The 23862-nt window shown below is 42.2% G+C and overlaps 1 protein-coding gene and 1 long non-coding RNA gene across 7 annotated transcripts in view; one reads left to right on the top strand and one right to left on the bottom strand.

Moving 5' to 3' along the window:
- Positions 1-1142: 1142 nt before the first annotated feature.
- The window catches only part of AGPAT3 (1-acylglycerol-3-phosphate O-acyltransferase 3), an 86085-nt gene continuing 63365 nt past the window's right edge, over positions 1143-23862 (bottom strand). For all 6 annotated transcript variants that reach the window (XM_068179671.1, XM_068179670.1, XM_068179669.1 and 3 more), the window contains 8 exons: positions 16714-16940; positions 12195-12364; positions 11846-12007; positions 10218-10371; positions 9713-9815; positions 7222-7297; positions 4847-5045; positions 1143-4210 (listed from right to left, as the gene is read on the bottom strand). In XM_068179671.1, coding sequence (XP_068035772.1) covers positions 4122-4210; positions 4847-5045; positions 7222-7297; positions 9713-9815; positions 10218-10371; positions 11846-12007; positions 12195-12364; positions 16714-16891 — 1131 coding nt within the window. In that variant the 5' untranslated portion in view covers positions 16892-16940 and the 3' untranslated portion in view covers positions 1143-4121. The remainder of the gene's footprint in view (positions 4211-4846; positions 5046-7221; positions 7298-9712; positions 9816-10217; positions 10372-11845; positions 12008-12194; positions 12365-16713; positions 16941-23862) is intronic.
- LOC137468201 (uncharacterized) lies at positions 4176-4981 on the top strand. Its single transcript, XR_010995795.1, has 2 exons — positions 4176-4275; positions 4601-4981. It is a non-coding gene; the product is annotated as an uncharacterized lncRNA (long non-coding RNA).

Below are 23862 nucleotides of genomic sequence, written 5' to 3'. Positions count from 1 at the left end.
CAACCCCACATTTCTTCAAAAGGTATATGAAGCAAAACCAGGTTTGGGGTAGTCCCAAGACAGAAAGAGTACTTTCAGCAAATATCCGATGGACAGTGACTCCCTGGCTTTCTCATTATTCCAACTCTTAGTAAAAACCTTGTCCCAACTCCCTTTCACCAGAGGGACCTGTTGCTAGGTAGGGAGGGCCTGTGTGAACAGGCCTGGGAAGGTCTTCTCTTCCCTGCTATAAGTTTTGCTTTGAAGCAGCAAAGTTGCATTATCACATAACACAAAAAACCCTGTCAGTTCAGACCTAGAGCTGTCAACCAGCACCAAAATTCAGGAAAAGAAAACCCCAGCCATGTGAGACAACTGCTGTAGGACTGGTTGAACTGGTGAGCTCCAAGCTCCTGCTAAGAGGTTGTCACCAAACCATTTGCAGAAGATACAGGTGAGCAAATATACAGACATTGGTGATGGAGACAAGAGGTACCACGTGGAAGTGAGCAGTCACACTCACTTCTCCTGTGAATACCAGGCAATTAGGACACAGGCAGCAGTCAGATTCATTGGTCAGCAATTAAGTGTAGAGCCCTTCGAGATAAGTTAAAGCAGAACAAAGGAACATTGCCCATGCTCTTTGTGCCAGAGACAGATATTTTGCTCAGTGATGCAAAGTCAATTGCAAGAGCACATTCAGCCCACAGTGAGCAAGAGAGAACTGTAATCCTACCGAGCCAAGGCCTCTGGATACCACATCCTTCTTCAGCATCAGCTCTTTGTGCCTTTCTAACTCAGAGATGCCACATGGCCAGCAGTCCCCAAGCTCTCACCAGGTTCTCAGATGTAGGCCAATGTGACGCTCCTTTGGAATTGTGAATCCCACTTGGAGAGCAGCATCATTGCTGTTGGTGACAATGACAAATGCTGCCAAGGCCAAGAGCATACATCTATCATCTGTCCATGTTAGTCTGAGAACCATTCCTCTTCGGAGTCAGTGCTGAACTCCATAGCAGTCAGCTTGCAAGTCCACACTGGAAAACTCTATTTACTCCAAACAAATAAGCAATGAATGAATATTCTGAAAGATGGAGAAAAAACCACTCCCATAGCTGTAAGTTTATTAAACCTAGCATGGTTGAAAAGCAAAAGACGAAAAACATGATATATTTTTGTTTATTATTGCTCTTAAAGGGCTTGGTAGTCAAATATACAAGCTATGCTCTATTAAACCAGAAGAAAATAAGATATAAAATCTATGCTCACTTTTCCAATCCAATCCATCTGCTAATCTTCATTAGTGACATTAACTTCAGCTATTTCCAGTCATTTTAATTTATACATACTCTGTGTACGTGTGCGCGCGCGAGTATAAAAACCCCTATTTGAGAGATAAAATTCAAAATTAAGAGATTTGTGTTGGTTTTGTACTGTTTTGTGCACTGCTGTAGATTTCAGTTTTTCAAGTGGTTACTGATATGTCTGTTTAGAAGAGCAGAATTTAAGTATCTGATGATGTATTTATTATATTTTCAAAAAGAAAGCATGACCAATAAGTTATGATAAGAAAATATGAAATATTGATTATTCTCCTCTTGATATACATGCACTAATCCCATGATCCTGAATAGGGAGTTACATGCACTAAGAGGAGAAAAGGATCCTGTAAAGAGAAAGGCTATTAATTCCTTTCTCCTCTAAGCAGCTCCCCTCTTCTCAGCATTAAGAAGGGATTTATTTTGTGAAATTCTCATCATGCCCATTAATATACTGTTCAAAATGTAAGTATAAAACATAGTCAATGGTCAGCCTGCTTAGCAAGCCTTTTCTGCTAAGCCAGTACAATTTATATATACTCAGTATCATCTTCAGGAAGCAAGTATACAGCATTAACATCTTTCTAGGAAGCAAGAACTATACCCATTACTGAATTACTTAAGAAAAAAAAAAAAAAAAAAAAAAAAAAAAAAAAAAAAAAAAGAAAAGAAAAAAGAACCCCACACTGTTCTCAGTCCTCTGGTTAAAAACAGGGAAAAGCCAGAGTTAACTTTATCAGCATTTGGATGTCTGACTGTATTTGAAGACTAAGTACAAAAACATCCAGCAAGGAAAACAGAGTTATGGCTAGGCTCTGCTCTCCTCAGTTCCCAAAGCATATTTCAAATCCCACTAACATTTGCAAAAGATTTGCAGCCCCTCTCTTAGGGAAGATTTATTGAGGGGACAAAGATGACACACTAACATTGGGGGTCTGGGTACAAGGATTCAGTGAGGTGGAGTCTAACAGGAGACAGACAGAACTCAGGTCAGCCTTCAAATGCTCTTGTTGAAAAGACCACAAATAAAAATCAGGTGCATGACAGAACAAGTGATTAATGACCCCAAGTAAAATATTTTTCTAAGTTACAAAATTGCTCTTCCAGTGTTTGAAAACAGAAAAACCTGTGGGAGAAGAGGTTACATTCCAACAGTTAAGAGCAAATTCGGAAAGAAGGTAAATTATTACTCTCTTATCTTGGTTACTGGAGCAAAGATGAAAACAACAACCAGTGCTTTGATAAAATCTGCTCTTTACAAAAGCGAGATAAATATTCTAGTGGCAGCTGGGTTAAAGATACAGACCCTGAGGGTTAGCTTCTGCCCTCAGCTGTAGATCTGCAACTCATTTCACCCTCTTCTGTGAGCAGCCAAATGCAGATTGTGACCTTCAGATTTGAACATACAGGTATAGTTACTACCTGTTTGCAAATAATTCTCCAGCTATGCATACAGCAGCAACCTACAGAAACCTCCAAATGTGCGTTTGTACAAAAGGGAAAGGAAAGGAAGAAGGGAAAAAAAGGAGACAGGTACAGACATGATTCTGAGCTCTGATTTTCAGTGAAAAAGACCAAAATGTCAACAAGCAAAACTAAAGATACTTAAAATCCCTGAAGAGACCTTGTACTCTAATGCTTTAACAGCACAGCTCACCTTGCAAAAAACTTCACATGAACATCCAAAGCATGACCAAGTCAAAAGAGCAGCACACCCTATCCTGACACACACAGGGAAAAGTCCTGGCCCCATCTCAATCCATGCTGAAACTCTCAGCAGAAGTTCAAGAGATGCCAGCATTCAAAATTTGACTGCTACAGACCTCTCCTTTTCACATTTTTTACAAAAGAAGACATTTTGAAAACTATTGTGCTGTTTTCTAGTGCTGCCTCCCAGTTTAGTGAGAGAGGTTGGACTTTGGTAATGAGAGATGCAAACAGAAATAAAAGGAGAATTGAAAAAATGTCCTTCTTTGCACAACTCTAAATCCCATGGTCAACCACTAATTTAAAAAAAACAGCCCAAACAGATTCAAAATTATGGAACATGTTTGATGTGAAACAGGGCAAACAGCACTCAGGACTCAAGACCTAATTTTGAAATTAAACAGCCTTGAGCAGTTAGCAGGAGATAGGATGAGAATGTTATCCTATTGGATCTGTTCTATGGGATGTGCTGATGGATAACATGCTGCTTCCAAACTCCACTATCCATTCTTCTGCATTACAGAAGTCTTTAGATGTTGCCTGAAAATAAAAAGTGTCAGTGTAACATACAAACAGGATTTCATCTGTAGCCATGACAACACAGCCAAAAAGACTCTAACCCAATGAACACCTGCCAATTCATTTAAGGAGGGTGTTTTTTCCTGGCTCGTTAGTAAGAGAAGTTGGAAATCAATAAACGTTACATTGGCTTTAGCAAGAGGAAACATTCAATGGCTCCTGTTGTAAAAGTGAGTGTAGTGCTCTTGACAGAAACCAGTTTTCAGTCATCTGAAGATACACATGGCCATGGCCAATGCCCTCTTTTCTCCCTCACCCCAAGTCCCCCAACAAAGCAAGAAAAATTAGTTTCTTCTTCCACCCCACCCCAGATTTTCTCCCACATCTTGACTACAGTAATCCTTGAACAGGCAGAAGGTTGGTGCATTCTCTTCAGCTGATGCCTCCAACTTCTTCATTCTTGGCTCAAGTTTTATTCATTAATATTAGTCATCAGTTATTAAGAAAAAGATAGTTTCTAAGTGTTTGTTGTTGTTTTTTAACTGAAGTTAATCAGATACCATAGTCTGGTTATATGTGCTGAACTGCAGCCATCAGTTATTCCTTTTTCTTGAATTCCTGGTTGCCATAGCTGGAGCCTTTTTCTATTTCAGTTACTCCTATCAGTCTACGAACTCCAAAGGAAGCTTTAAAATATAACAGAGAAACGAGAGGCACATTAAAACCAGTCCAAGCATCTAGGCAGTTACATGTAAGCACACGAGCAGAACCCAATCCCCAAATCAGCAGAGACCAACAGTGCGCTCTACGAGGCTGCACAGGGACCACAAAGAGGGACAGTCCAGATTTAAAAATAAAATTAATGCTTCTCTTGGTTAACAGGACATGTAGCATGAACACTGGAGCATATCCCCTCCCTCTACTTCCCCTTCTTTTATTAGGGCTTTTTTCTTGCAGGGGTGGGGAGAGAAAATTTGGTTGTATTTATGTGTTTTTTGTTTGTTGTGCTGGTTTTGTTTGGGTTTCTTTTTTTAATTCACAGACAACTTGTCCAGTGAAAGTATTTTTTCTTTCAGGCACCATAATAATGGGATACAAGACTCACGTGCTACTACTGCAGTTTTTGCTTAGGATATGAAGGCAAATTTGCCCAGATTAAAGCTTTTGAAACAATAAAAATGCTGTACAATAGAAAGACTAATGAGTGAGCTCCAAATATTTTCCTGCAAGCCCCATTCTCATTAATTAATACACAGAACTTATTGGAGGTAAAGGATCCTGTTATGTGTCACTGAGCTTAGCATCTTCTCTGCTTTTATTACCTGCTCCTACAAGTCCCAGGAATGCAAGGATAAGGAGAGGTGATCCACTTGCAAAAACTCCGAAGCCAAATGTGAAGAGAGGAGAGAGGAGAACTGTGGCCCAAAAAAGAAAGTTTAGGAGAGTCCATGGTCTCCTAGGAGGTTTAAACTGCTTGCCAGGAAATACACCTTCCTGATTATACATCTCTTGCAAAGCATCCTGGGGCAAAGAGAAAAGAAAATGGGTTCATAATGTTTGCACCAAGCAGCCCAAGATTAGTCAGCTCCAGGATATCACCAAGGACAGTATCTATGGTACAAACTCATCAAGGGTGCACAGCACCCAATTCCATCTGCTGTCACTTATCTGGGCATCTCTGTTGATCACCCAAGTGACCTTTAAGCCTTTTGAAGGCAATTTTGGCACCATAAAAAACTGAAACCTTATCATCTTCTCCACTACCAAATACCTTCATTTTGCCTGTTAATTGCTTAAGAATTTAGGGCAGCTTCAGGCCAGAGACCATTTCAGACACTACCAATCCCCTTAGCTGGGTGCTTTTCCTTCCTGTTTTTACTTCCAGAAAGGTCAGCATGATTCAGCAAAGCACAGCAGAAAAATTCTGCATGGAGAGCCAGGAGGGGAGGGCAAGGAATGAGCTGAGAGCAGAGACAGCACCACACCAGCCCTAATCCCAGCCCTGCAACAGAGCCACTGCATCCCGAGCTGTGCCTGCAGAGGTGCAATCCTGGAACACATCAATCAAAGGAACAAGGTGCTCACCACCTTCCCTCAGTCTGTAAGACTGTTCTTTAAGGTTCCCAAGCCATTACCAAGGATGGCTCAAGTCTGGCTAATTTTTTTTTTTTTTTTTTTTTTTTTTTTTTTTTTTTTTTTTTTTTTTAATTTCGCTTACAAAGGACTGAGAAGTGCAAGGCATTCCTTGCCAATAACAGCCTTTGGGGGACACACCCTCTGTGCAGGAAGAGGATTCCAGTTACAAAGTCATTGCAATAAACTGAATGAGAGGATTCCAGTTACAAAGTATTGATAACACTGTAAGATCAATATGTAAAATACCCATGTCCATAAGCAATAACTCCCTGTCAACATCTCCCAACAAAGCTGAACAGAGGTACAGCCAGCATCAGGAGGGATGAGAAGAAATAGTGTCATTGCACCAGAGGAGAGTTAGATTGGACATTAGGAAAAAAAAACTTTCATGGAAAGGGTTGTAAAGCAGTAAGACTGTCCAGGGAACTGGTGGAGTCATCATCCCTGGAAGTGTTCAAAAAACCCACATGGATTTGGCATTTGAGGACATGGTTTATTGGTTAACATGGTGGTGGTGGTGGTGGTGGTGCTGGGTTGACAGTTGGACTCTGTGTTCTTAGAAAGCCTCTCTCAACCTCAAAGATTCTTTGGTTCTATAGATCTGCGATGGGGAGGTGGGGGGTGAAGATGATGAGCTACTGCTCTTTGTAAAATAACCTCTCTCCTTAAATGAATCAGAATTCAGATATTCAAACAAATTAGGTTGAAATAAATATAATGAAACTCAGAACAATTTGCTGCCTACCTAGAGACTGAGCATAAGTCTGGCAATGCTGCAGGTCATCATAGCTGGGGAAAGCCCAGGATACTTTAACTTTCTGTTCTCTGCTGTCTTCCCACAAAGACCAGCAACACAGAAATCAAGATAGATTTTTCAAGTTCAATAATCCACCACTTAGGGCTGGACAACAATTACAGCTCTCTTGTACTCCCCACAGAAATGTTAAATCTGTGGTCGAGAAAAATGGATTTTTCTAACCATCTAAGGTTAGAAAAAGAAATGACACAAGGAAAAGCTCTGAGCCATCTGAAGGCATGCTGGGCATGTGTTTTATCAGTCCCTGGCAGCAGATCCCAGGGACTGTCTGTCCCATGTCACACACCACTGCAGAAGTATTACCAGGAGGCAGAAGGAAAGTGACAGTGGAAGAAAAATGAAAGCAAAGAACAATTGCAGCTGAAAGCTGGGACAGGCTGTCCCTGACAGACAGTTATCACTCTTCTCAAGTGCCTAGAAACACCCACAGGGAAAATGGAGCCTTTAGAAATGCATGACAGAGATCCAAGCATTGAAAAATATAAAAAGACAGTGGATTGCTATTAGTCTTCCACAGCTCAGGCATATCTCTGAATTCTATTGTGCTTCCTGAAAGCCACTCACTACCCAGCCCTCTGCTGCCAAGGGGCTCCTCGGTCCTGCTCCTTCCAGCACTTTGAGGGATAGCTGCCTAGTTATACATAATATCCTCTCCATCCAGTGCAAGAGTGTGTATTACTCACTGCCTTAATACACTCCCCCGTGCAAGTCCCGAAAGACAGAAAAGAAAGTGAAGCTATTTACCTTTTCCTGGTAAAGCTTATGAAGCCAATTTGCAGCTTCCTTTTCATCTTGAGGGATATCTTCCAGAGGAAATCTCCTAGTTTAGTAGAGAGATTTAAAAATGGAAAGAAGAAAAACAAAAAAAAAAAAAAAAAGAAAAGAACAAACAAAAAAAGAAGAAAATAATTAAGGGAAAATCCAGGTATTTGGTTTTATGCCTCTCCTCGGGAAGATCTTCCATTCAGTAAAGGGGAGAAATCAAAGGCAAGAGTGTCACTGATGGCAGAGATCTTAAAAACAGGGAACTGGGACTTAAAATCTGAGGTTTTAGGTTGGGAATTGGGTGCTATTTAAGACAAAAGAAACTGTACAAGCTCCTGTCAGTTTCAGAGCACATCAGTAAAATAAACATTTCCCATTCCAGCACTGTTCCTCCTTCACCAGATCCATCACTGGCTGATTCCCAGGGAGCTCAGACTGACGCACTCGGAGCTGGGAAAAGACAAGCAAGTGGAAAACCCAAGGATAATTGTTTGCTACATTTTGGTAGTGAAAACCCTATTTTGGAAGCAATGGGAGAGGCAACTAAACATTCACTTTATACCATCTCTAAGGCAAACATCTGCAGTGACTACACTTGTCCCTCTTTGCCTCTGCAGCCCCACAGACTGAGGCACACAGTTCTGGGGGTGGGTGACAGTTTTGCCCAGTGTCAGCCCTGACCTGACCTCACTGAGAACAGGTGCCTTGTCAGAGCCTCTCTGTAGTGGTGAAGAGCCAACCATTCCCCTGCATTCTTTTGTTTTCTGAGACCAAGCCAAGCCAAGCCCCTTCATGATTCTGTGAATTTGTTCTAACACGTTTCTAATGATTTCTGTATCCCATAAGCCAACTGAACACCAGATCTGGCAGATTTACTTACATGAGCTCTAACAAGAGAAACTGCTCCATTCATATAAATAATGCTCAGTAAAAGCTCAGTGAAAAGTCATTTGCTGAAAGCTTTCTGGTGAAGTTGCCATGGTGTTGCTGTCACCACTAGAGGGGACTCACAGCAGTAACATTTGGTGATTTCCTGATGATTTCCTCTGGAGGCAGTCGGGATAGAGACTGGATCCACTGCAGAGCTAAGCTGCTTACCTCTGCACAGGTAACTACGTCTGCACATACCAAGAACAAGAGCTTATGTGCTTCCCTTCTCTGAGCTATAGTAAGTCTGTTGGCACAATAAGGACATGTTCCATTTTCAGCAAAACATCTGTAAAAATAGTCTCCTAACTCTCATAGCTTCTTCCCCAAAACAGAGAAAAAGTGTAGAAAAGCACCTTGAAAATATTTATTCCATCCACAACTATTTTAAATCAAAATTATCTAAGCACAGCAATTTGTAGGGTACAATTAGTAATTTTACCTGGCAACATCATCCTCAACAGAATTTTACAAACCTGAATCTCTTCTAACTCTATTGAAAACTACATTTCTCTTCTTTCCTCCCATTGCCTCTCCAAGATATAAAATAAAATTGCACCTCCATTAGCAAAAAAGGATATTTAACTGAAGGCTGCCACAGTTCAGTGTATAATTAATAATTATACAGATGTGCCTCCATGCATGTGCACCTCAGATCCATCCAGATATCCTACAGGTACCTGCCATCAGTGTGGAATAACAGGTGGAACTGCCTGACCAGCTGTTTTGGTGGCTGGCAAATTGTCTGCTCACTTTTCTCATCAGGAATATGTTTGGCAAGTGTAAATAGTGAAAATGAAACCCCTTGCAAATGAGCAATTCCACCTCTCCATGGACAGCTCCACAGTCATCTTTTCAGCGGACAGACTAAAATGTTGTGGATGTTGCAGCAACACACAGACCCAAGGTCACAGGGGAAAGATGTGGGGGGAAGGAGAAAGGCTTTTTTTTTGTTTGTTTTAAACTTTTAAAAACCAAGCATCAACCTCATCACCAGAATACAGCAATGTTTTCCAAAGGGTGGGTGAATCCCCCAGAGAAGCAAACTGTCTAAAGAACTGTGGAAAGAACAACCAGGTCATGTCTCAGGTCCAAACATAAAAGGGAAAAGAAGAAATTCAACAGGATTGGTCGTTTTTATGATCACAAGGAAGCCTTTGAAGCAGAAGGCAGCAAGGAGAAAGCAAGAAAGAGAATGGGCAGACGTGCATGCAAATTTGTACATGCTGCATGGGGCTAGGTGTTAGCAGCTACTCTCAGAGGCAAAGGAACAGTGAGGAACAGTGAGGCAATGTCCCACCTCATTCATAGGATGTCTGAACTTCAGCATTTTTAAATTTTTAATCTGCTGATCAAACCATGTGAGTGAGGGAGAGAAACTGGCATGTAAAGGAGCTTTAGACTATTTACTACAAGGGACCACTGAAGCTGAAGGACAAGGAGAAGGGGACTACAGGAAAGGAAATGACCCTTTAAAATTTGAATACACTTCAACATGCTACACTGTGCATCTTAGGGCTCACCTCCATCAGTATATGCTCACCTTACACACATATCTGCTTCATATTTCTTTCCATAAAGAATTCCTAATAAAGATGGGTTCTTGTTTCCTCTGAAATTTAGTGTTACATCATACACTGCTGAAACTGTTGGGGAAAAAAAAAGTAAACAGGGCTGTTACACCAGCAATTCTAGCAAGCACCTTCTGGCATCCCTGCTTGAGACAGCAACAGAGCCTTGTGCAAGCCTTGCATTAATGATGTGTCAGAGTCCTCCACTATTTTGTGTTTACACATCACATTTATCTGCACCAGCCCCCTGACACTCCCAGCTCTGTAAAACACCAGATGACTTGATGAACTAAGCAACAAAAAAAAGGTTTTTAGTATTTTTTAGGACTAGTATCTGACAGTTCTGTGGCAATTTACAAATTACCAGCTGACACATTGGATCCTCATTACTGCCAGCTCACTAATTGTAATGAACAACAGAGCAGACTATGCTGGTGCTAGGTAACACATTCCAAGTGCTGCAAAGCTTGGCAGTACCTGTTCCCCTGAGACACTGGACAGCAGTGGTGAAACCTTTGGTTCTGGGCAACAGGTGGTATTTCAGTTTAGGCAACCCCTTGGATTCAGCTACTTCCATACTGATGCGGTGCTTGGTCTCTGTGAAACGAGTTCCTTCACAGTACAGCAGAAACTGTGCAAGACAAAAGCAAAAAAAAAAAAAAAAAAACCCAAGCATATCTTGAGATATCAAAAGAAATCAGCAGTATACTGAAAATTTGACCAAGAAAAGCATACATGTGCACACACTTCAATTGTCTCATCTCTTCACCAAGTATTAGGCATAAGCACCAACTCCCAACTCATTTACCGTTACCTTTAGATCTAACAACACTTGTACCAAATTTAAGGTGACAAAAAGACAGCCCTAATTGTGGCATTTAGAATGCACAGAAATTGGGAAATTGATCCGCTCAAGTCAATTTTAATCATGATTTCAATTACCAAGCAGGAAGTCTTGATTTAAATAATCAATGCTAACTACATTTTGCACTTATATTTTCTAGTTGTTTTCCCTAGAGACTCATCCTTGGTTCTCAGTTGTAGAATCATTAAAATGTATAGATTTGAAGCTCAAGTTCAGTCTTGAGATTTTCTAATTGGTAGGGTTTATTCTGGTTTTTTTTCTTCCCCACATTCATCAGGAAGATATATTCAATATAAATCATATCCATATATTCAAGCAATTAAGTAGCTTAAAATACATTTTCCAGATTCTTACTTTTTCTATCTTTGTAATGGTAGAAAATTACAATGGATTCACAATGTTCCAGTTAAGGCTTAATGTTTCACTATTCATTTTAACAAGCTGTACTGGATAATACTGAAAACTCACTTAAAATGCATAAAAAGCCTCTTAATGTTTTATAAGCCAAATAATTGTACATTACTTGTGCTCCTATAAAAGCAAAACTGGGAATTTATCAAAACCTTTGCATTCAAAGCTCTAAGAAGGTTAATGGGTTGATTACACCACTGTGCTGCTGCAGTGAAGTTCAGCAGCATTGCACACAATGAAACAGAGATGTTTTACCCTTGGTTTTAAATAATGTCAAAATAAAAAGGAAAAAATGTAACTGCAGAAGGAGATATAAGCTTGCCATATGTTCTCACAGAGACTTTTTGGGAAACCTGTAATTTCACAGATCAACGACCACACTAACAGGAATTTTCTATCAAAATCCCTAATCTGTGGAGTCAAATTCACTCACTTCTCCAAAAAATATTTTTTGTTTATGTGTCTTTTCAGCCTACCTGAGGAAATATACAGACATAGCAATCTTAGTTATACAGATGTAGTAATCAAATATAAGTTTTTTTTTAAATAGGCAAAAATAAGTTTGGACAGAATTGTTAGCATCACACAAGCCTGATTTATAAATGATTCTCAAGCTTCTGAACTGTTTCCCAAATAGTCTCCCTTTCCAACAGACAAACAGCAGTTTTCTACCAGTATATCCCAAAAGACCTCCTGAAACAGAGCATGGCTTTTCTGTGACAACTCTTGGAAGTGGGCACACCTTCTCCTGACACACAAAGCCACAGGCACCAGTCTGTCACCGTTTCACTTCCAGCAGCCAATACCAGAGGTGGGACTCACCACTTACCCACATATATTCAGGATAATCAGACAAACGTTTCAATCCCTCAATAACTGTATCTCTGTCCTCTTCCCATTTCCTTTTGCAGAAAACAATCTCAAGGAAGTACCACGTCCAGCCGATTAGGGGCACATATAGCAGCTCTCTCTTAGCAAGAACTTTGGAACTCTTGGAGAGAAAACGAAAGCGACAATCCAAAAATGTCATTTGCTGATTTGTGCAACGAGATCAAACACATTAAAGCTACGATGATGGAGGTGTATCTAGGAACTTAAATGCAAAGAAACTGTTTATAGAAGGGTTTTAAACAGACCTGTGACCCTACAGAGGAAGGGAAAGCTCATGGTCCACATACCCCCAGCACTCCGAAGCGCTCCGTCATCGTCCAGCCGCACAGGAAGTCGATCTCAAAGTTGTGGTTCAGGATGATGATGACATGTTCCTTCCCAAAGGTTTTCACCGTGGCCTCGTCTGAGAACAGGGTGCACTCTGTGCCTGACCACCATTCCAGCAGCATTACCAACTCTAGCAAACATGATGAAGGTGGAGAGAGGAGTTAGGGGTACCCCTACAGAAAGCATTTAGAGTTTCATCCTCAGCCCCATTCACTGCCCAGCCTCTCCTGACCCCAAACACAGTCAACTTCCCAAATCCACCCAGCAGAGATGAAAGAAAAGCTTGGAAGGGTACAGACCACACCATATTACCATCCCTAAGCAGTATTTAAGGCACCAGACATATGCATTATGGATAATTCAGCAAGCTTTTAACAGCAACGAGTTTGGGCATTGCATTTCAAATGCAAAATTTCATGGCCACTGGAAAAAAAAGCCCAAAGACTTTTATGCCTGAAAACAGACAGTGGAGCTGTTGATTGCTCCACTAAATGAGCACAGTTCCTCCCAGGTGGAATACAAATTATGCATAGATGCAGCCTGATGCTTTTACTCCACATGAAACAAGCCTTATGGAGGTAAACAGACCAATAAAGGTCTTCTAAAGGGATGCAGTGACATAGATCTTCTGTGATAGATTTTAATATTACAACACAGGGCTCTAATTGTTCTGCTTTATGATCATCAACACAGAGTTAAAAACAGCAGAAAAATGAGTGAATTTATCAAAATATCTGGGCAAAGACAGGAATGGTAAATTTTGTCTTTCTTTTACTGCAAAAGAATGAGCCCTTTTCCCTCCATTTACTCCAACTTTAAAGTATCACAGCAACTCTTATTCCACCCTGAACATTTGTTACCCTTTTTTATTTTCCACCTCCCCTTTTTTCATCATAAAACCCCTTTCCACTTAAATTCAGCATGCACTGACTGTAGTTGCTATGGTTAGCTTATTTCCCTCATTTCAGTACATCGAGGCAGATGGAAGGCATTGCTTGCATCATGGGACAACTATAAAAAGTATGAGAATAGTTCATCCTCCCAGTAGGAAGATTTCCTTCCCTGCAAACCGTAGTCATTGGTATTTTTTCATTTCAATGAGATATGGTTGAAATAAAAATGTGGTTGCACAAGTAAGGCAGTTAAAAGGAGTCCAACCCCTCCCACATGACTACACCTGCAGGCTCCCCCTCTGTTCCCTCTATCAGGCTCTGCCAGGAGGTTTTTCAGCTTCCCATTGGGACTTTCTGGTTTTGCCAAACAGGGCAGCACCTTCCTGCACAAGGACCCTGATCAGTGGGATCAGACAAGGTCATCTATCCACACTGCTAAGCAGAAGTTTGGGATCCAGTCTTGCACCACACCAGAGAGAAGACAAACACAGGATTTAGGTGAATAATGGGGAAAACCAGTCCTGGTCTGCTGAGGGTACCGAGCTCACCTAGCACTCTCTTTTTCACTCATGACCACTTACTCACCCACCAGGTTATTCCCCTGTATCACTTTCAGCACTTGCTCATTTGGAGGCATGACAAAGTTATGTACCTTGCTGGCCAAGAGAGCTTAACCCCTGACAACTGGAAATATGGCAGAGGAAAGACAGAATTGTCTTGTTCCTTTACACCAGGTACAGGTTTCTATCACTGCTTCCCAGCTTTGCATGCTTTGTGTTCACTCACCTTCCTTTCTCTGGTTATCCTGGCTCAGTAAAAGGGGAAAGAGGACAGCAAGAGTGTCCTCAGATCACCTTCCAAGCAGGTGGCCAGGAGAATGGAGCAGTGGTACCAAACACATCGTGGTGCTCTGAGCAATTTTCCCTTTCCATTGCTGACTGTGTACCAAGGAGGAACATCTCCAGTACTTGCTACATTTTCTCATAAAAATTATAATCACCTGGTTGTGTTTCTTCTTCAAAATCAGGAAAAGAAATCTGCAGAGGCCAAGTGTGGATGTGACTTTCTGCAGAACCTTTCTCCCTAGAACAGTGGAGGATTTGCCAGAGCTCATACTGAGAGAGGAGAGTTGACGAGCCAAAGGATTAACACGAGGAAACAGATTGTCCTTAACAAGTGTGCTGACAAATGATGTAATTATAACCAGGAGTGGGCTCGTTTCCTTTTTTTAGTGTGTGGGTTACAGCTCCTTTGCGTGGCACTGATCCTATCAATGCTACAGCAAGAAATCCTTCTGAATGAAGGAATGGCAACACTTGCACTGCCCAGGACAGTTCCTACAGGGAATAAGCAACACCTTGCTTCAACCACCCCCTGCAGCTGGGGGTCCCACACACCAAAGCAGGTGCATTTACAGCCTCACAAGCCCCCCAGAAACAAAGCAAACCAGGGGCACAGCACATCCCTCAGCTGGAAGTACCAACATTTGAGAGGTCAGTTTTGCAACAGGACTAACCCAAACATGCTGCACTCTCCAAGGGTGTGATTCATCTGAAAGGAGCTGACGTGGGAGAGCTGCAAGTACAGACTACCTGTCACGAATTTATGGGTTTATGTTGGGGCCAGAGCCCGAGAGACTGCCTTCCCCAGATGTCTGTCAGGAACATTGGATAGAGTCTCTCTCCCTCCCCTTTGCAAGCTGGGCTTTACGTATTTGAGAGGAGATACAGTAAGAACAGAGCCAGGTTTTCAGTACAGAGGCACATACAGGATCACCTGTGTATCCCTCCCTGCACACTGATCCTCTACCAGCTGGGCAGAGCATTTTCTCTTACAGACCCTCAGCCTAAAACCACAAAGAGCTTGGAGAAAGTGAGCAGAACGTAGCATCCAGAGCAGAACACCAACCTACAGGTTCCTTGCCAAAAGGCTTCTTCATACTGAAATATATTTCATTATGAATGGCAACACTGGAGCTACTACACTTACACAGCTTACCTAAATTGCTATAAATCACAACTGAAGAGCATATTCTGTCAGCTCTTCCATTACAGGCCATCAGCTCTCTGCAATCCCACATAACATTTGCATTGATTTTCATAGTTTAATTTCCTAACGTGTTAATTTATAACAGGCTATAAACTAGGGGTTATCCTACATACAAGCCATTATCTACTCAGCTTCTCCAAACCTCTTTGAACAATGGTGTGGGTTATTTCCAGTGTTTAGAGGATATAAGACAGCAGTATTTAAAGTGTGTTTTTTTCATGCACAATGCTAACTAAGGGTTGAGCCTAAAGCCTTACAGGAGCAAGCAGCTCATACCCTCAGAAAAGCCTAACTATTAATGCAGCAATAGTTTTCAGCATGAGATCAGATTCTAGATTATTAAAAGCACAAAAAATTCTTACAAGCAAATTAAAAATAAAAACTACTATATGTCCCCACTCTCATCCATCCAAACTAACTTTGAATTTTCTACTAAGCTCTTCTACTACAATACCTTTTTTTCCTAACAATTTGCCTGTTAGTCTATTTAATTTCCTCTCTCCTGTGCTTCTCAGTAGGAAGGACAAAAAGCACAGTAAAGGTAGGGACAACACACTTAAAAAGAGACAGAACCAGACACCTCAGAGAGGTTTTGTTGGTGATACCTCATACTGATGATTTACGAAATGTGGGTGCCTGTCAGTGGACTGCTGAACTGTAATTTCAGTGTTCATTCTGGTGACTCATTTACCCACAGTGGGAGTTGGATGCTGAGCTGAGCACTAAGGTAAGTGGCCATGCATACTGGGAAGGGATGGGGAATGGAAACCAATTAGATGATTCACTGCTGAAACAGGAGGTGACATTTGGGCTAAGGAGTTTTCTAAACTCTCTAAACATTTTCAGAATCCAGCTCTGTGAGGAGAAGAAGAAGGCATCCGTAGGGAGGAAGTTTTGCAAAGGTCTGACAGAGGAGAACAAAGAAGCTGCACCCAGTGCAGAGCTGGCCCATGGGCAGAAGAAGAACCACTGAAAAAATGTTCACAAGGAGACCCTGGCCTCAGAGATGGGCACTGAAGGGTGTAAGTGGATTCTGAAGTTTGTCACAGCTCAGCTACAGACACATCTACAGGAGATACTTTGGGATAGACCTCTCCCTCTGCAGCCCACACAATAAACCTGGGCTCCTACATGATCAATACTGCTCACATGCTCAGTACCTGAGCCAGTCTCACAACTGTCCCTTAGCTGATACTGGATGAAGATGGCACTGAGACACAAGTAACAACTCCTATCAGTCCAGATAAGGTTGGAGGTGCAGAGGAGCTTTACTTCCCACTTTTCTGAATAACAGAGTGACAACACACATCAGACCCTTGACTTCTGTATGATTTCCCAGTATTCCAGAAAAAAAAAAAAAAAAAAAAAAAAAAAAAAAAAAAAAAAAAAGGCTGTTCTGACCTGCTCTGAAAGAATCTACATCTAACTTACCACTTCTCTCATCTCTGTGTGCAAACAAATACATGTGCATATATATATTTCCTTTGGTAACAAAGGCAAAAGCAAGAAAAGCCCCTCCCCAGCCCAGCATACTCACGGCTCCACAGGGAATAGGCAAGGCGACAGTTTACTCGGCGATAAAGCTGCTTGTTGATGGGCCAGAGGACCAGCGTGCATAGTTGAATGAAGTTAATGATCAGCCCACTGACAACAAAGACGAACCCAATGAGGAGGTGAACTATGAACTGGGTCTTCAGGAAGGCAATGAAGCCCATGATAACCACTCAGAAGCGTGTGCAAGGGCCGTCACTCAGAATAACTGTCCTGAAAGAGTGAAAAAAAAAAACAAGAGAAGAGTCAAATGGAATTGATTTACAAGCTCTGAGGAAGGACATGGCAAAAGCCCTGAAACAGTCCAGGCTCATTCATCAAGAGGAACCCAACCCAATAAACACTGTGCTCTCCAAGCCTGCCTCATGCAGGTCTTCACACAAACTGGTGATGGTGCAAATCCCTGCACAAAATAGGAAGGAATCTTTATTTACAATTTACAGCCCACCAGGAAGATTATTGTTGGCTGAAGAGACTGATCTCACACTTCTCTTCAAACAAATACCACATAATTGGGAGTTAATGCTGCGAGGAACACAGAGCCCTGCACTCACAGTGAGCAGTGGGCAAACAGGGGCTGTACCTTTAGGGATGCTCTCCAGAACTGCAACAGGAGCCTCACCCTGCAAAGAGCAGGGCTGGTCACACCCAGCATCAGTCTGGCCAACACTAAGGCACAGAAATGGAAATGTGGTACTCCCACATTCAAAACCCATGCTGGAGCAGGTTTAATAACTTCTCACCTTGTCAAGCCACAGTTCTGTGATCAAATATACCAGTTAGTGTGGGGGGAAAATGTAAAATGATAAAAAAGCCTTAGGCTATGTAGCAGTATGAACTTGATCTGGATTGGGCATTGGTGTAGAATCTTGATTCCACCAAATTAAATTAGCACTTAACTCTGAGCATGTTCCATATTTATACCAGGTGCAGAAAGACTGGCAACACCTGAACCAGCAGAATGCCACAGCAGCTTAGACAAGCCTGATCCACCACAAATCCTGCCAGCACGAAGTTAACCCAGCAAACTGTATTTACCAAGCCACCAAGCTGAGTTTATTGCAAGCCCCACATTATCCAGCACTGGCCTGTTTGACCTGTTGGGTACTGGAAGCCCTGCAAAGCCAGCCAGGCTGTCAAACTGCAGCCTCGAAGTCTCACCCAAAAAATAAAAGTTTGACCCTGCTTTTCTGCCACAGCCAGAGCTTGCTGATGGTTTTCATGCTCAGCTTTTACAAATGTGGCAAATGACCAGATCTAGCAGTAGATGGTAACAAATATTTTTGACAAATCAGGCAAAGGTGATGTGGACCTGCTGTCTGAAAATAAAGTCCCTGCCAGCTGTGAGGAACCAAATCATTTTCACTCACCACCTGCTTGTGGTGTGCTGCTATTTATAAAACTCTACAGCAATTTTATTGTGAAAGCTTGTTTTCTATCCTCTCTTCTGCCAATCAGGTACAGCCTTTCAAGGCACAGAGTGTCTAGTTTTTGCACAATTAACATCCATTTGCATCATTAATAACCTACCCACTTCAGAAGCACGTAAGAGAGGCAAAAAAAAAAAGCCTGGTTGAACACAGCCAGTATTGTACCTATCACAGAAAGCAAAACAAAGTAAAAGGAATAGTATTGGAGCTCATGATAAATAATCTAAATTCTCCCAGTGTTTTCCTGTAAGGATGAAAGAAACATTTCTTCCACTAATAAATTACTTTAAGAACAGCTGTTGGGAAGCAGAGACTTTTGTTTGAAAAGGAACAAGTGGAGCCCTCCTTCTTCTTCCCTCCCCAAAAGGCTGCAGTTATCTCACACAGCCAAAACACCACACCAGTGTTCACACATTGCCTTGTGGGAGGCAGCCATGGCATCCAGTGACTCCCTAGCACTGGGCTTGTTTGTCTTTTCCACAGGCACACTCAAATAAATACTGCCAAACATTAAACACCAAGTTCTTCACTTCCAAGAGTCATTCTCTTCATCTGGTGTATCTCAAAAGCCAGCTCAAGCAAACAAGAAAAGAACAATTCCCTCCACCCCCACAAGCTATTTCTTGAGTTCTTGCTTGCCCTCTGCAGAGCCACTTGCAAGCAGCTTTGCTGATGACTGTGTCCAGTGTCAAACCATTCCAAGGTCAGACTTGAGGATCCTGGAAGCTCTTCCAACATGATTCTATCTATGACAGTCATTAGAGCAGCACTTACAGCCTTCTTCCACACAGCCTGGCCCCTCTCAGGCAGGGGCACAAAGCACACACAAATGGCACAAGGAGAAACAGGAATGTCAGGTATTATCTATCCTCAAATCAAATGGTTTGGCTCCACTTCCACAGCCTCTTGGCTTTGAGCAGAGTCCGTGGCTGGTGTCTGTCTCTTCTATTAAGGACATTGCTATTTTGCACACCCCAAAGGACATATCCCTCCTTACACTGTACCAGGATGGTTTCTGCAGCTTTGTTGGACATGGAAAACAGGATTTATCACTCTTGCACCAGCATCCTGCCCCACACGCTGGGCACCATAGAATCAATATGGTTGGAAAAGCCCTCCAAGATCATTGAATCCCATCTTCGACCAACCACTACCTCATCAACTAAACCACAGCCCTAAATCTCACATCCAGTCACTTCTTGAACACCTCCAAAAATGGCAAGTCCACCATTTCCCCAGGCAGTTTCAATGCTTAAACAACACCTTCCATGAAGAAATTTCCCCTGATGTCCAATTTGAGCCTTCCTGGCACAGCTTGAGACCACTTCCTCTAGTCCTGCTGCTGGTGTCTGATCCTTCCAGTTTTGCTGCTGCATATAGAACCTTCCAGTCTCTGTTTTGACAATCCCTCACTTAACTGTATTTGACTTTTAAGATCATTAGAAGTTAACCTTAATCCAGGAATTCTTTAGTTTTCTGCATGCCTGCCCATGTAGGACAGCCAGGCAATTTAGGGACAGGACAACAGGCAAAAGGTGGTCAGCAGCTGTTCTGTTGTATCCCATGGTCAGGGTGGGGGGAGGATGGGGAAATCAGTATTTGCTGAAACGAGGAAAAGCACCACTTCTGCATTTGACATACGTATTAAGATCAGCTTAGTGAAGTATCTAGGAAGTAAACAGCTGCCCCAGTCTAAAACAGCAAGTCTCAGCACTATTTTCTTTTTTTTTTTTTTTTTGAACCTATCCATATAATCAGCTTTTTTAAAGACCTGCTGGTAAAATCTTATTTTTGCCTTTGTTTTCCTTAAACATTGTAACTTCCCAGCATTGACCGTTCACCACAAAACCTTCATTTCCTCCTGTACAGCCAAACTGAGAACTATGGGGAATTTTAGTACTCTCCCTGCTTTCACAGGATCAGAGAATGGTTTGGGTTGGAAGAAGCATTAAATATCACCAACTTCCAACCTGCACACCATGGGCAGCGACACCTCCCACTAGACCAGGCTGCTCAGAGCCCAATCCAGCCTGGTCTTGACCTGTCTGCTCTGATGAAAAAGTTTTTGAATGCTTTGCATCCTTCAGGGCTCTCTCCCTTGTTTCTGTGCCTCTCAAGAAAAGGGCAAGGAGACAAATGTCTTGGTGTGGTGGGCTGACCCTGGCTGGAGGACTGGTGCCCACCAAGGCCACTCTATCACTCCTCTCCTCACCTGGATAGGGAAAACACAACAAAAAGCTTGTGGGTAAAGGTAAGGACAGGGAGAGATCACTCACCAATTACTGGCATGGGCAGAACAGACTCGGTGTGGGGAAATCAGCTCAATTTATTACCAATCACAGCAGAGTGTGGTAATGAGAAATAAAACCAGATCTTAAAACACTTTCTCCCAACCTCTTCCTTTTCTGCTCAACTTCCTGATTTTCTGTATTTCCTCCCACCCAGCAGTGCATGGGGACAGGGAATGGGGCTGAGGTCAGTCCATTACTCATCTCTGCTCCTTCTTCCTCCGAGTGAGAACTTCTCACACACTTCCCCTGTTCCAGAGGGGAGTCCTTCCCACAGGAGCCAGTCCTCCATGAGCTTCTCCAATATGAGTTCTTCACCCGCTGCTCCAGCCTGGTTCCTTTCCATGGGGTGCAATCCTTCAGGAACAGGCTGCTCCGGAGTGGGTCCCTTGCAGGGTCATAAATCCTGCCAGCAAACCTGCTCCAGCCTGGGCTTCCCACAGGGTCACAACCTTCTTCAGGCTCTCGCGTGGGCTCCTCCAGGGGCAGCAGGTGGATCTCTGCATCCCCATGGATCTCCCTGGGCTGCAGGGGTACAGCTGCTTTGACAGGGTCTGTAGGGGAATCTCCACTCCAGTGCCAGGAGCACTTCCTGCCTCTCCTTCTGCACTGACTTTGGAACCTCTTGGGCTTCTCCCACATATTCACACTCCTCTCTCTGGCTACAATTTCTGCTCTGGAGTTCTTTCCCACCTTTCCTGTTCAGTACAGAGGTGGTGGTACCACCACCTCTGATGGGCTCAGCCTTGGCCAGTGGCTCTGTCCTGGACTCGAGGACAGAGTTGTGTCTTGAAGCCCCACGTTCACATGGATTCTCTGGTTTCCAAAAGATACAACCTGCCTCAGTAGAAGTCAGAATATAACCTTTATCCTTTACCCAGCTCTCTACAGTCATGCAAGTCCTAATGATTAAACTTCCTGGAGACTTCTACCTCTGCCAAATGTCACTGGAATTTGCCACCAAGTTCAAAGTCATTAGAAGGGAGAATGACAGAGAAGTGTGACTGCATTCATTAAGGAATCAGTCAAACGCACAACCTGCACATTACAGCATTTCATGACATGTAGCTATTTATAAACTCAAAGTTAAAAATTAAGCCACTAATCATTCTGTAAGACAGTATATTCACTTTGAACTCCAGATTTTAATTAATTTCTTGCTGTCATGTGTGTGCAGTCCCTCTGAAGTTCATGATGTTTGCATGAATATGAGCAGGAAATTAGAAACTGGTCCACTGATCCTAATACTACAATCAGTGAGAATTAATGTGCTAGACAACAACAAAAATTGTGGCAGGCAGCATTTACATCTCCAGACCTTTGCATTCAGTTTTTCTGAAGATGCTTTTGCCATCTCTGCTGTGCCATACTTACCTCCACCCATGAAACCTATTACAGATATCTTTTGCCCTGAATATTTTGCCCCTGCCCTGAAATCTGGTATTTTACCTACTTTTGCTATTTGAGAAATGAGTGAAACTTTTAGATCACTGAATTTTACCTTTTACCACCACATTTTAAAATCAAGTGAAGCTTTCTAAGCCTCCTTGATGTCTGTACAAACTTGGCAAACCCTGCCTGTGAGGAAGGGTTAATGATGCTGCAAGTCTGAAGCAGTACAAAAAAGGCATTTTGTTGCCCATCAGGAGTTTCCTGATGATTTTTCAGAATTCTACAAACACTGTTCATCAAAAACACACAAGGAAAATAAAATCTGTTTTTTATTCAAAGTGAGATCTACCTGTTGCATGAGCTGCTTCATGACTATGGGGACAGATAAAAGCAGCAGAAACCAGGAGCTCAAGAAAATGGCTTTTCCTGAGTATGCTTTCTACCTATCCAGCCTTTCTCATGACCCAACTCAGGCTACTTCTTTTTCAAAAGCATGAAAATCGCCAGTCTAAGTGTCTGTTCCCTCACCTCCCCTGAGATCAGAAAACCCAAGAATACTCAGCAGCTACCCAAGAGTCAGAGCAGAGATATGAGGGACAGCTTCCAATGGCCCTGCCTATACTTCTTTGTCAGATAAATAAAAGTACAGATCCCAATCTGGTTATTTTAGAATCCTTCAGAAATGCCACATTACCACATTGGGGGAGCAGGTTATTTCTCCTGGACACTTCTGGGACATTCCACACAAAAATATGTTGACCATCTTATGACCAATGCTTACAAGTATTCAGTTACTGCTAGTAAATAATTATTCCTTGCAGAATACACAATACTCTTCTAAATTGAAAGACAAAAGTGCAGTGGCTATCCAGCTTTTAAAAGCGAAATGATACATTCATAGCAAACAGCTCTGATAACAGGGCAATATTCAGGAAGACAACAGGTCATTGATGGACTCCCACTTCCTGCATTGTACCACATCTCCTTCTGGGATGAGGAATTTGGGAGCCTGACCCCTGTGATGCAGAAGCCACACAAAACCAATGGAGAGAGTATTTACCAAGGGCTTTGCCCCAGATTTCAAAAAAGCATCCCAAGACTCCTGCCCACTCTGCCATGGCACCACTAAAAGCAATCTCCACTACTCAGGCCTCATTTATTTTAGAACCAGAACTGGCAACCACAGGTGTCTAAGTAGGCTGGAAAACAGAGTTAAGATCAACTGCAGTGAGTCAGAGAGAATAAGCAAATAAGCAAATAAGGTATAACAACAGTTTTGGTACCCATTTGAACAGTCTGTACCAGGGATTCTCCAGAAAAGCTGTAAAAATAGGGAGCTACTCAGTGGCATCCCACACAGCATTACAAACTGTCTACTAGAGACCCAGCCTTTTTAACCTAAGCATGACAGAAAGATTATCTTAGTTTCTCACACAATAAAGGTCTAATTTCCCTGAACGTGCCTCAGTGACATGCAAGACTGATTCAGAGTTCATTAAAAATCCTGCTTGCCATGAATTTTTAAAATTGAAGGGTATGGAAAAAAACCTTAAGCTAACCTGAGGTCACAGAGATGTAAGTTTGTTTTTGAGTTGTAAGAACTAGTAATAAGATCTCAAAAAGAAAAAATGGTACCATAATGAAATCAGATGAAAGCTCATTCCTTGAAATGTTGTCCATCTTGGCCTTGAAACAGCACCACAGCCAACTCCCAGAAAAAGTCAAGAGTGGAAGATTATCACCACTATCTGTCTGAAATATATTCCTTACTTTGGGCTTGATCTGAAGGCATTCAAGCCACAGAAACTTCCACTCATGTCAATAGGTTTGGCTCAGTATCTGTAGAGATTTCCGATAAGACTATTTCCATCAAATAAAAAGCTTTTGGTTTGACTCATCATCCTAATGAGACGCCAATACTTTGAGGTTAATAAAAAAAAGAAAAAAAAAGTACTGTGCTTATGGCTCTGACATTCATCATCATTTCACAGGCATATAGAATTAGACTTAATGAGAAGTTTTTAC

The sequence above is a fragment of the Anomalospiza imberbis genome, chromosome 2, assembly GCF_031753505.1.
Source record: "Anomalospiza imberbis isolate Cuckoo-Finch-1a 21T00152 chromosome 2, ASM3175350v1, whole genome shotgun sequence".
In the NCBI taxonomy this organism is placed as follows: domain Eukaryota; kingdom Metazoa; phylum Chordata; class Aves; order Passeriformes; family Viduidae; genus Anomalospiza; species Anomalospiza imberbis.
This window is presented reverse-complemented; position numbering and strand designations above follow the sequence as displayed.